This window comes from Octodon degus, unplaced genomic scaffold (assembly GCF_000260255.1).
Source record: "Octodon degus isolate 3935 unplaced genomic scaffold, OctDeg1.0 scaffold00005, whole genome shotgun sequence".
In the NCBI taxonomy this organism is placed as follows: domain Eukaryota; kingdom Metazoa; phylum Chordata; class Mammalia; order Rodentia; family Octodontidae; genus Octodon; species Octodon degus.
Window position 1 is genome coordinate 8263240 of NW_004524581.1, and position 12805 is coordinate 8276044.

The 12805-nt window shown below is 36.2% G+C and overlaps 1 protein-coding gene across 2 annotated transcripts in view; it reads right to left on the minus strand.

Annotated features, from left to right (window-relative positions):
- Ipmk (inositol polyphosphate multikinase) overlaps positions 1-12805 on the minus strand; it is a 70833-nt gene that overhangs the window by 19136 nt on the left and 38892 nt on the right. For both annotated transcript variants that reach the window (XM_023722462.1, XM_004623949.1), the window contains exons 3-4: positions 9907-10003; positions 2802-2974 (exon numbers count right to left, since the gene is read on the minus strand). In XM_023722462.1, coding sequence (XP_023578230.1) covers positions 2802-2974; positions 9907-10003 — 270 coding nt within the window. The remainder of the gene's footprint in view (positions 1-2801; positions 2975-9906; positions 10004-12805) is intronic.

A 12805-nucleotide genomic window follows, 5' to 3' on the forward strand; every position in this document is an offset into this window, starting at 1 on the left:
AAATAAATAAATAAATAAAAGAAAATGTCTAACAGACTGAGACATATATTCAGGAGACCAAAGAAAAAGCAGAGGCTGAAAACATACATTTGGAAACTGTCAGTGTAATGAATAGGAAACCAATGCGAACAGAAGGTATAACATAGGACAGAATAGAAAAGAGAGGCAGCATTAAAATGGAACCAAGAAACATTTAAAGAATAAAAAGAAATGAGCGGACAAAGATTGCAAAATGCCCTTAAGAAAAAAGCAGCACGAGTGGTGAGGTGTCACAGACACAAGGAGAAAGGTCTCGAGGAGGCCCTGGTCCATGTAAGAAGATGAACAGAAAAAGTGCTGCTTGGATTTAGTGACATGCAGGTATCGTTAGAGAGCATAGAAAAGAACCAATCTGGTACCACAATGGGACCAAAAACAAGACTGGAATGGACTGAAACCTGAATGGAAAATAAACAAATGGAAATGGTCTAGTTCTGAAGGGGAAACAAGTTAAAGCTACAGCTAAAGAACAGAAGAATGGGGGCATGTTGCTTGATTTTTATTTTAATTTTATTTATTTTTTAATGAGCAAAGAGCCAAAGACTAGGCAAAACCTGAAGGTAGAAGGAATGACAAAGAATGAAGAGTATACGGTTCTTAGGGACCGGGGAGATGGCTCAGTAGACTAAGCACTTCCCTAGCAAGCACAAGGGCCTGAGTTCAATCCCTGGTTCCGCCAAAAAAAAAAAAAGTATAAGGTTCTTTAGTAAGACACACAAAGGACAAAGGAAAGGGCTATGTTTAGACAGAAGGACTAAACACTCTCTAAAGCAATCACAAGAAGTAAAGTCTGTACTACATCTGTCTGCAGGAAATTGAAGTAAATCTTGTCTGATGGTTTTTATTTTCTCTGAAGTGGAAGGCAAAGCCATCTGCTGGAAGTGAGAAGGAATGTGGGAGAGTCAGGGATCCATAAAGAGCAGAGGTTTAAACAGTTGTCTGGTCAGATTTCTGTGGGATGCCTCTTTCTTGTTTTATGATCAGTCCCTACTCCCTTTCCCTTTTCTATATACCCATATTTAATTAGGTTTTTTTTTTTTAAATAAAATGACTGCTTGAGCAATTTCTCTGGTTTATTAGACTCAGAATATCAAATTCAAGTTGATAATAATGTACTATCACATTAATAATCATCTCTGATGCTTCCTATTGGCTCCCCTATTAAAACTCAAAAACAAGATTCATGTACTGTCTAACATGATGAACTGTAAGATCACCCACTATGCTCACAGGTAAGCAATCATTCATTATATTCATGAATTTCAGCTCCATGTATCCAGAAGACACCACTAGGACTGTGGTGCTGTCTGCAGAACAGCCTTCATGATGCTTCCTTCCCATTCCTGTGTACCCTGTCACTCCCACTGTGATCTGGCATCTCTCCCACTATAAGAAGAGAAGTCTGTTTCCCAGTCCTCACAATCCAGGCTGAACCTGTGACAGACTCTGATTACTGAACTCACAGAATGATGGCCAGTAACTTCCTAACCAACAGTTCAAGAACCTTTGCAGCTTCTACTTGTGCCTCTCAGAATGTGGTACTGTGACATGAGAAAGCTGGAGGTAGCGTCCAACACCATAAGGAGAAAAGGCTCTGCCAACAGTCAGTACCAGCTACACAGTTTGAATCGGGAAGCCTCTTTTGAATCTGCAAGTAACTACAGCCACATGAGCCGTCCCAAGTGTGACGAGGAAAAGAACTACTTGAGCCCAGCTGAAACTGTCAATCCAAAGGCTGACCAGTGAATGAGAACTAATTACATTATAGAGTGATGGATGGACAGATAGACAGATAGATAAACGAAGTTCTGGTGTTCTTATTGTACAATGAGATGAACAGATATAATGATATTATGCTATACATTTCAAAAAAGCGAGAACAAAGGATCTTAATCACCACAAAGAGCAAATGTTTGAGGGGATAAATATATTCATGCTTATATAAATGTACAATGTACACTTACATGAAAAAATTGTATATATATTAAAAGTAAAAAAATTTTAAATGCCAATCACAGAATTATAAGCACAAAAAATTGTTTTGTTTTATAGGGGTTTTTTTGTATTTTAGGGAAGGGTCTCTGGGGTGTTCAGGGTCTCACTATGAGATCAGACTCGTAGTGATCCATCTGTTTACAGCCTCCCAAGAGCTGAGATTACAGGCGCATGCCACCACATCCAGTCTCAAAAAATTATTTTAAACCACAAATTTTAAAACAGTGACCTAATTCCCAGTACCAAAAAACCCAAAAAAATCCAATGACCTGTATTTTAATATCTCTCTTCTATTTTAAAAATACTAGGGCTGCGGAGATGGCTCAGTGGAATAAGCACTTCCCTGGCAAGCATAAGGGCCTAAGTTCAATCCCTGGTTCCGTCAAAAAATAAAAATAAAAATTACTGACAACATAAATGGTATTTTTCTTATTAAAAAATGATAATAATTTTTACTTTTACTACTTTACATTTGAATTTAAAGCTTTGTTAAAAAAAAATTACCAGAGTTGCGGTCTTAAGATTCAGTAATACACTCATGTATTAATCATCTAGTATACACTAGGACCAGACACTGACCACATGGTCCTATCAATGAACATGACATACAAATCCCTCTTCTCATAGAAAATTTACAAACTGGAGAGTTGATAATTCAATTCTAAAACACATTATCTTCTTACACACTCATACTATTATATCCATAATTTCAAGGGAAGAATACATAAAGAAAAATACATAGAGATTATTCTGATAAGCACTCTTACCCTCATGCCAAGTACCAAGAATCCAATCTCTTCCATTAATGGGTACTTGCTGACCTGTTGCTGAATCTTCTCAGATGAGGCAAAAGGATCATAGCTCTTTCGCCCTATCTTTACATCCATTATGCAAGGCTTAGTAAATTTATGGGTAACATCTTCCAGTTTTAGGTATAAATCTGTTATTAAACAAAAATCTTAATTAGTGAAAAGCAAACATACGACTACTCAAGTAACTGTCAGGGGAAAATATTTTTATATGTAGGATAAAATATTTTTATATATAGGATATCTTAGAAAATTAAAATAAATCTAGTCAACAACTAACTACCTTAAAAAGATAGAATAACAAGTTTAACAAGTATAAATATTACAAAGAAATTTTTAAAGGATGTAAGTTAAATATATTCAACCATAAGAGAAACATACATAGTAGATATAAAGCTTCTATAGGGATTAAAAAGGAAATGAATGAGCTTATTTCAAAAATTATTCCACATTACATTCATCCCCCTTTGGATAAAATTTATGTCATCAATGTCCCAACAAAAAATGTAAATATTTTAAAAGTTTATTCTCCATTTAAAACTAGAAATAGGAGTAAGTCTCTCCCACGGAGCATACAATAGAAGTACAGGTACTTCTAGATATCGGAAATCAATCCAAGTGATTATCTTTGCCAAATATAGATTCTGTTCTTACTAGTTCCAAAGAGAAAACAAATACCTTGCTTTTAAGAACAGAGGGATTTCCCAAACACTGATCTGTAAATCTCTTTGGTTTCCTGCAGACATCTTCCCTCAGAAAAATGGAGATTCACATGTAATATTATAAAAGCCCCATTATCATACACATATGAATTCCTTACAGTTTTGAGCTCGACAGCAAGGATTGGGTCCAATCATGGAAGGAAAAAATTATTCTCCCTCTCATGGGTAAAATAATCTCAAAAGATGCAAATGAAACCATGATTCAAGAAGTTTTAGGCCCTCAGATTTAAGAGGCATAAATCTCCTTCAAAGAATGAGATTAAAAGGTAAGTTTTTAATCCTTTAAAAGATAGAAGAGTTTTGACTATATAGGTAAGCCCAAATATGACCCAAAAGAAAAAAAAAAAAAAGCACAGTCTAAGAGCAGTCCTGACATACAAGAAGGTGCTCGTCACTCTTCCAACAGACATCATCAAGAGAAAAAAGAACACAAAAAGTCTGGACACAGACAAGACATGTGGCAGACACTAAAAGGCCCTAGGAAAAGCAAGAACACCAACAAAGGAGCAAGAACTCGACCCTGTCTCTGTGTTTTAAAAGATAAGTGCAGGATGGGAAGCAAGCAGCATGATTCCCATCGGGTTCTCTGCTCTCCAATCAACCTGAGCAAAAAGCCAACACATCCACACTTTCTCTACAGCTACCCAGGAATTCGAGCAACAAGACATGTATTCGGAGAATCAAAAAATGACTGAAGATTCTAACACAGAAGATACTTGTCCTTCACAAGTTAAAACAAGACTCCGAAGTTCCTACTGAGGTGAGGATGTATATAAAAGGACAAAGATGGGAATCAGCAGCTGTATCTCAGTGTAAGGTTATTTTCAATTTGTCAAGTTTGGTAGTGATGAAAAACACCATGAAGAGCTTCTTGACGCTATGACAGAAGCTAAAGCTACACTTCATAGATCTGAATACAGAAACTTCCATCTTTCCTTCCTCCTCTTGTAAAGGAGGAAAATACAAATGCAAATTCTATGTATGGTAGGAATATAACTGAGTGCCCTCCCCTGTCGTGCTGCCCAGTGGAACTCTAGACTTACCTTGCTCACCCTACAATAACTTGAGTCATTTCTATAGTAAATAAGACTAAATACTATATTCACTTCTTGACATTTATTCTGACTAGACAAATTTGTTTTTCTTTATCTTACTTTCAGGTTCTTGCTATGTTTCATATAATTGAGGTTACCAAATAATTCTTAGATTAGTTTATGCCTAAATTTATGACCTTATCTCTGAAAACTAATAAACATGGACTTTGATAGGGCTTGGTTTCTAGTTCCGATCCTATCTTGGGTTCAAATGCACAGCCCTTGATTTTTATAAGACACTCCTGTGTACTCACTGTAATGAAGTCTTGTTTAATCAAGCCCAAGTCTGTTACTAGACTGTGCACCCAAGGAATCTTAACCAAAATGGTAACAGTTTAAAAGTCATTGCTTTGGAAGCAGAGAAAAAAGTTCAGATCTCAGCTCTACCTTTGTTAGCCAGTGACCTGACCTCGGTAGCACTTCTATAGTCTCAATTTTATGTAAAACAAAAATAATCACAGATAGTACTGTGGAGTTCACATGAGGACTAACTGAGACACTGCACAGCAAAGTGTCAGTAACAGCACCCAAAATGGACATTAAAATAGTCCCCCCCAAAAAAACTTGTATATGCTCAATATATAATTACTGTGCAAGTCACTCCTCTGGGAATACACATATATAAGACAAAAACCAAGAGTTGCATTTTAAGAGTAGAAATAGGATTTTATTTAGTATAATGCCTGTACATATCTGGTACTCACTGAGCATTTATTATCCATCCAGTGCACATGAGTGTTAAACATACACACCGTGGATAACCATCAAAATTTGCCAACCACATTAGGTCACTGATGGGTCCAAGTTGGAGTTCAATATTCAGTATAAATAAAAAATTCATAAGATGTTTCTCTGGAGTCCACCTTTCCAAGTAAAATAATTTGATAACCACAAAATAAAAAGATACAGTAACAACCCAATTAGGTATTTGAGAACGGGTATTCTCCAACCCTGGGGTTAATATCAGTTAAATATTAATAAAAATATCTATTATATGTTATCTTTATCACAAGTCAAAAACTAAGTATTCTGACTGCAAAACATACTCAATCTGATCCTAACCTCAAGCAAGCCTCATGTCACACTGTGTGTCCCAAATCAAGTCACTTTTCTATCCAGAGATTACTATTTCATACTTCCTTCTGCAAATACTCCCAGTTATTTGTTTATTAACTCTGAAAATTTAGATTAGTTAAAATAAAAGATGGCAAGGATTACTGCAGTTTTAAAAGTGAGGTTAATGATGAAAAATGATGACAACAAGAAAATGTATCCCCCAAAGCCTGATGGGCTAAAAATAAGATTCATATGTTCTACCTCTAATAGTTTAGGTTCACTGTGACTAAGACCAAAAATACAAATTAGACTACATTAATATGACACTTGAAGCATAGGATATGATTACATTTGAAGATGCAGTTTGCAAATACAGCATTTTGAGTATCAAAAATAGCTTATTTTTCATATGTAAGCATGTATGTATAAATAATAAAGAGCACAAATAACTAGATTTATTTTTTAAACTCTGGAAACTCCTTAATCAATTTACAAAGCCAGTGTTTCAGAGACCCAAGGCCTGGCATCTGTAAGGCTCAGATCTAAATGAGGTAACCTCTAAAGCTTGCTGCTGGTAGGTAAATGCATAACAAAAGGCCATGGGCTCCTCATGAATATGTGGTGTTTATTTCAAGAACTCATAGTAATTAGAAATATAGTTAAAGAGGCTATGATCGACACTCTAACATTTGTCCATTAATTCATTTAAAAACTGTATATACAATTTCTATGATTTTTAAAAAGATTTTTTGAGATAAAGACCATTAAAATACATATCAGATACTATAATCCAAAATATAATTTTATGCTGTTACAAGACTAGTAAGATTTCTCACTGATTTTACTAATGACATTGTTAACATGCTCAAAATATTTATATACTTTCATGATATTGGTGATAGTATACAAGGTTACTCTGAATGAAGAAAACTTTTCTACATTATATATGATTATCTTAAATATAAGGCTTTGAAATATATTATGTGTAAAAGCTTCCTATAGCAAATTTTCTACTTGGAAAAATTTTCTACTTGGAGGATTACAGGATTACTTGGGAGGCTGAGGCAGGAAGATTAGTGTGAGTTCGAGGCCAGTCTGGGCTACAAAGTGAGTTGAAGACCAGCCTGAACTGCAATAGTGAGACCCTATCTCAAAAAGCCAAATTTTCTACTTGTAGAATAGACTTGATGTTTTAAGAAAGACAGAAAGTTCTGCAGAATCAAAGGCAGAAAAATAGAAATATCTGAACCAGGGAAAGAAAAAAGAAACCCAGTGAACAGATAAATACTAAAGATGAAATACTCTACTGAAAGTAAGACAAGAGAGAGGATAAAGAATTGCAAGATAATTTATTTAAATCTTCCTAATGAATATTAATAATTCCATAAATTATGAAAATTTAGGTTCCAAGTTTCAGTAAGCTTTTTTTAAAAAACATTTTTTAAATCTTTCATTTATTTGGTACAAGGTCTCACTACACTGCTCGGATTCGTAGTGATCCTCCTGTCTCAGCCTCCCCAGCACTGGGATCATGAATGTGTGACACCACACTCAGGTTTGGTGGCAGGCTCAGCATGCCCGGGGTTCCAGGGCAACATGGCATGCAGTACCAGGAGTTGAACCTGGGTCTTTGCGCTCACCAGGCAGGCACTTACATCACTGAGCTATCTCCCCAGTCCAATAAGGTTTTTTTTGACCACTGTGTCTGTACAAAGTACAAGTGCTATTTGCCACTGTCTTCATTTCTAAATCTCCCAACAAAAGAAGAAATTTCCAGCCAGATGGGTAATAAATGCTCCACTATAAAGCCAAATGCAAGAGAGAAAATCTTCTGTACCAGTCATTAGTCATTTCTGAGAACAAAAGTTGAAAAAAGAATTATAAGGAGAGATGTGAGCCCAATAAATGGGCAAAGGGAGCGGGAGGGAAAGACCTAAATGTCAGTTTGTTCTACTACCTGCTTCTTGAAACTTGACTAGTAGCTAGATGAAGACACCTACCCACCAGGGCAAAGATCATGCCATACCCGACAGCTCTCAATTTACTCAACCGTACTTGACTGTTACAGATTTCAACAACAAATTCTTGGCATTACTTTTACCAGGCTCCTACATGTTTACACAAGCATATAAACAAGATTTATTACATACATTTTCAAACAAAATTGCCAAAAATGTTAATGTTAAACCTACAGTAATCTGTGTACAACTCTGTAAATATACTGAAAACTACTGGGCTGCTTGCTTTTATAATGGGTGTGTTTTATGATATGTAAATTACACCTCGCACTGTCATAAAAAAAGAAAATCTTTATTTGTAAAGATATTCTTAAGCTTCAAGTTGCTAGAGAATAACTTTGTTGAGCAAGTAAGCTTTTGTGTTTTACTATCTTTAGTATTTTACTACTTTGGCTTATAGATTTGTAAAATTCTTCCCTGAGCATATAAAATGCCTAAAACATGAAATATATTGATACAAATTATAGTATTCTACTAAAATTTAATAAAGTATGTTTTCATGGTCAGATGAGCTACACATAGGTTTGCCACCTTATAGTTATTTCATTTACAATCAAAAGGGTAACAACAAAAAAGTGATCACATGATGCAGCTAGTAAAAACAAACCTAAACAATCTGCTTTCTACAATTTCGTCCATCTTCTTCCAAAGAAAATAAAGTAGGAAAAGACAGAAAAATCCCAAGACAACTGTTAGCATTACTGATAACCTGTCCCTCATTTGCTGCCTAGTATTTTCCTCTCTTTATCTTCTCAACACAATAGCACAAATATTTCTAGTTATAATCAACTAAAAGAGAATTCATAAGATATTTTTATATGATATGCAGAATGTAGAACATATGCAAATTTATACAGTATTAAGCTAAAAAAAATTACTGCGTTAGTGAAGTTGACAAAACATTTAAACAACCAAAGTAAAAGCTAAGTATGTCATTTGGGAAGTTAATGTAAATGCAACACGCTGATCTGAAGCATACATGCATCCATATACTTGGGACTGAAAGATCTTTAAGTAAAAAGAAGGAACAGAGAATGAATGCTTAGTCCAAAAATACGAACTGCACAATGCTACAAAATTTGAAACTTTTGGATAACCCACATTGACATCAAAAAGGGAAAATTCCACACTTGACTTCACAGGACAGATCACCATCAAATCCAGGTATACTAAAATTACTATAAAAACTATCTGCATGCAATAAGGTACATATAAAACTAGAATGAGTTTCATGATTACCTCTGGCTGCTATGACTAGGATATCTTATTATGTACATGCAAATATTCCAAAATCTGAAAACAGTCCTAAACCTGAAACACTTCTGTCTCCAGCATTTGAGACATCATAATCACCTATTAATGAAATTGACACACTGACTCAGAGTCAAAGGAAAACAAGAAGGAACAAGCTCAAACTGGAGTCCTGTTCTACCCCTCACACTGAGATTTAGTCTACATGAGAAAATCGTGAGGCTTTATTCAACAAAAATTTTCACTAAACTCCAACATAGATTGTGTTTAACAAGGCTACAGGTTACACGTAAACATATTCAAGTTGGAAACCTCTTCCTTCACCAGTCACCTTTGTCAATGATTAGGTAGGCAGGCTGCTTATTCAAATTCTGACTACTCTGGCAAAAGCTTTCAAGAGGTAAATACTGCTTCAAGTATTAACTAATGTTAAGGAAAAGAATTCTCCTTTAACATATATCATATTGTCATCTATGAAACTTCCCAGGGTTTTTCAAGATTGCAATGTAAAGCCTGGAAGCAAGAGACAAAGAGGTACAATATGACACACCAGAAAATCAGAAGTTACACAGAGAAAACAGTTTTGGTATCTTTTTATTACTCAAATAGGCAAAAAAAAACTATACAAATAGGAAAGAACATTAAATGTACACAGTCTTAATACTGTATACTTCTGTAGTAGCTCTATATGCTTACATGCTTTTATTCAACAATAAGAGATGAGTCATATATATATATATATATATATATATATATACCATTTAATAAAATGGTTTAAAAAAGCAAAGGTTAGTAGAAAAGGCTTTGAGAGAAATATATATGTCACATGTTTTATATTATATACTATTAATTTTTTTATAATGCTTTAGGAAGCCAATATCATGAATTAAAACTAAAAGATGTACTTTAAAGAAAATATTACCATTTGGTGCAGTGGGTGGTGACCAGATACCATAATATTTTGGCAAATATTTTCGTAGTTCTAGAAGAATACCATCACTACAATCAGCAGCATAAACCTGAATCAAAGAGAAATATAACACTTGTTATTGTTTTATAATACTTTCAAACTGCCCTACACATCTCAAATAAAACACAGTAACAATGAATCATAATTTATCTAGTATACATTCTAACTGGAAGTATATTCCAATTTGGAATATGCAAAAAAGATCATTGTGTATCTCCAATCAAAACTACCTATTATTGCCATGCATGGTGATACACATATAATCCCAGCACTCAGAAGGCTGAGTGAAGAGAATTGCTATGAGTTTCAGGCCTGCCTGGGCTACAAAGTCAGTCAAGGCTAGCCTGAAATACTACACAGCGAAATCATGACTCAAAAAGACAGAAGAAAAGAAAAAGGGAAACAGAGCCTATTCTACTTGGTTATCAGATTCTACACTTTCACTATCATCGAATTACCTTATAACTATGTAAACTGGAAATAAATGATACCAAATATAAAATAATTACTTTTGTTTGGAGTACCAGTAATTGAAGTCAGGACCTTATGCTTGTCAGGCAGAAGCTGCACCACTGAGCTATATCCCCAGCCCCTACAAAATATTGGGGGCGGGGGTGTACTAGGGATGGAACTCAGGACTTTGCACTTGCCAGGCACGTGTTTATGCCACTGAGCTAGAGCCTCAGCTATAAAATAATTCTTGTCCACAAACACACAAATAAATTCTGACCACAGCAGGTTCAGTTAACTTCCAGCCACACCAAAGGGGAGAGAGAATTTAGTGTCCACAAATTCTTTCAACTTCCTTTTATTCTACATAATTTGTGCTTCTTCAATTTCCCTCTTAAGCTAGTTTTAACAGGTAAATCCTGTGGAGCCTTCCAAGAGCAGTACCCTGACCTGATACAAATTATTCAACAAAATAAATAAGGATAAGTTCTTTATCTCATTTTATGAACCCCAAGAAACTATATCTGAAGTAGATATGGACACTGTAATATGAAGAAAACAATAGTTCAATCACATGCTCACAGATGGAAAAAAAGTATTAAGCAAAATCAAAAAGCAAAGACAGTTTTTAATCTGCAAATAAAAGGTAGTAACAGTATAGAAATTATAAATTATCACATTAACTAATGAAAACTCATAATCATTTTGATGGATACAGAAAAGATAGCTAAAAAATATTAAATACCTATCCATTTCTGCTTTAAATTGATTATTAAAAGAAAAACAACATAGACCCTAAGCACTTCCTGCCCCTGCCCCCAGCCAAGGCCACACACCTCCCCCAAGAGACATCTCCCAGTCAGCTGCACCCAGGGCCCACATATAGCGGGAGGCAGTAGCAGGAGAACAAAGAGCAGGAGAGGATGAGGTGAACATCGGCCTCCCCAGGGCCCTCCTAACCAGCTTTGTCTGGTTATCACCTGCCTTCCCCAGGGACTGCACTAGCTGCACTCCTTGTCCCTTCAGGCCTAGGAATGGTGTCATGGTTTAGATTTCCAGTGCATTCCTAAGCCAGGCATTAAAAGCATGGCCTCTAGGTTGGCACTGCTGGGAGGTGGGGGGACTTCAGGCAAGACCCACCAAGAGGCCCTGGATCACTGGGACATCTGAAGAGGAGATTGGCAGGCCAGTCTCCCTGTCTCTCATTTGCTGTACCTGGTCATAAGGTGAACAAATGCCCTCTGCCACACACACCTGCTGTGATGCTGTGGCATCACAACCCCAACAGTAACAGTCAACTGGCCACAGACTGAACCCTCAAATTATGGGCCAAAATGAACCTCTCCTCTTTAAATTGATTATCGCCAAGTACTTTGTTACAGTAATAGAAAACTGACCAACACAGAAACTTGGTAATGAGAAATGGGGTTGTTGCTGTGATTATAAATGAATCAACATGGAAGCACCTTTGTTGAAGGAGACAACTACAACAAAACCAAAAATGTTTTAAGCAGGACTTAACAGGTAGTTCTGGTAGGACACCAGAATGCTGATGTGTGAATAGCAAAGGCTATGGCGATGAGGTTAGACTAATGAAGACTCCCTTGCAAACTGGACTGCAAGCCACCCTTGTTACATCATTACCCAAAAAAGAAAAAAAAGACTCCATTACACTTATGCCTTTGGATTCTATTAGACTAACCTTAATGTGATAGACGCATTTATCTGGCGGGGAAAATTTCAAGGCAGCAAAGCACTCAGGCTGCAGAATGAGTATCAAATGCCATTTTCAGCCCAATCAGTACTGAGGCCACAGGTTGTCTATGCCCTTGGGTGCCCCTCTCCTGCCAGTGTATCCCCAGACAAGAACCATAGGATTTAATGTAAATCTCAGTCTTCTTCAATCTAATCTTCCTATCTGTTTTCCCATTTATCTCTTTTGGAATATGAATACTTATCTTCTGCCACTGTATCTTGGAAGAAATTTTTTTTTAATTTTTACAGTTTTTCACAGTTAATAGTTTCTTATACATTTCAGAGGAGACTTTTTAACTGTTTAAGTGGTGATGAAACAGTTGAGGATTCTAAGGACTCTAAGAGATGGACTAAATGCATTCTGCACTCTAAGATGGATATGTACTTTGGGAAATAAGGGTAGAAAGCTACAGATTGAATCCTACAGACCACATGTTGCAATCTTGGCATGCAGCTCAGCACTATGAGAAGGGAACAGCTGCGTGTGAGGTCTTAGTGCCCTGTGCCTCCTGAAGTGCATTACGAGAGCTGCCCTTCCCTTTCCTCTTCTGCACCTTCCATCACACACTCCCACCACGAGGCGCTGACTCATCACACTGGCCTAAGTGAATGGGGCCCACTGGCCACAGGGGTGCCCTCTGAAACT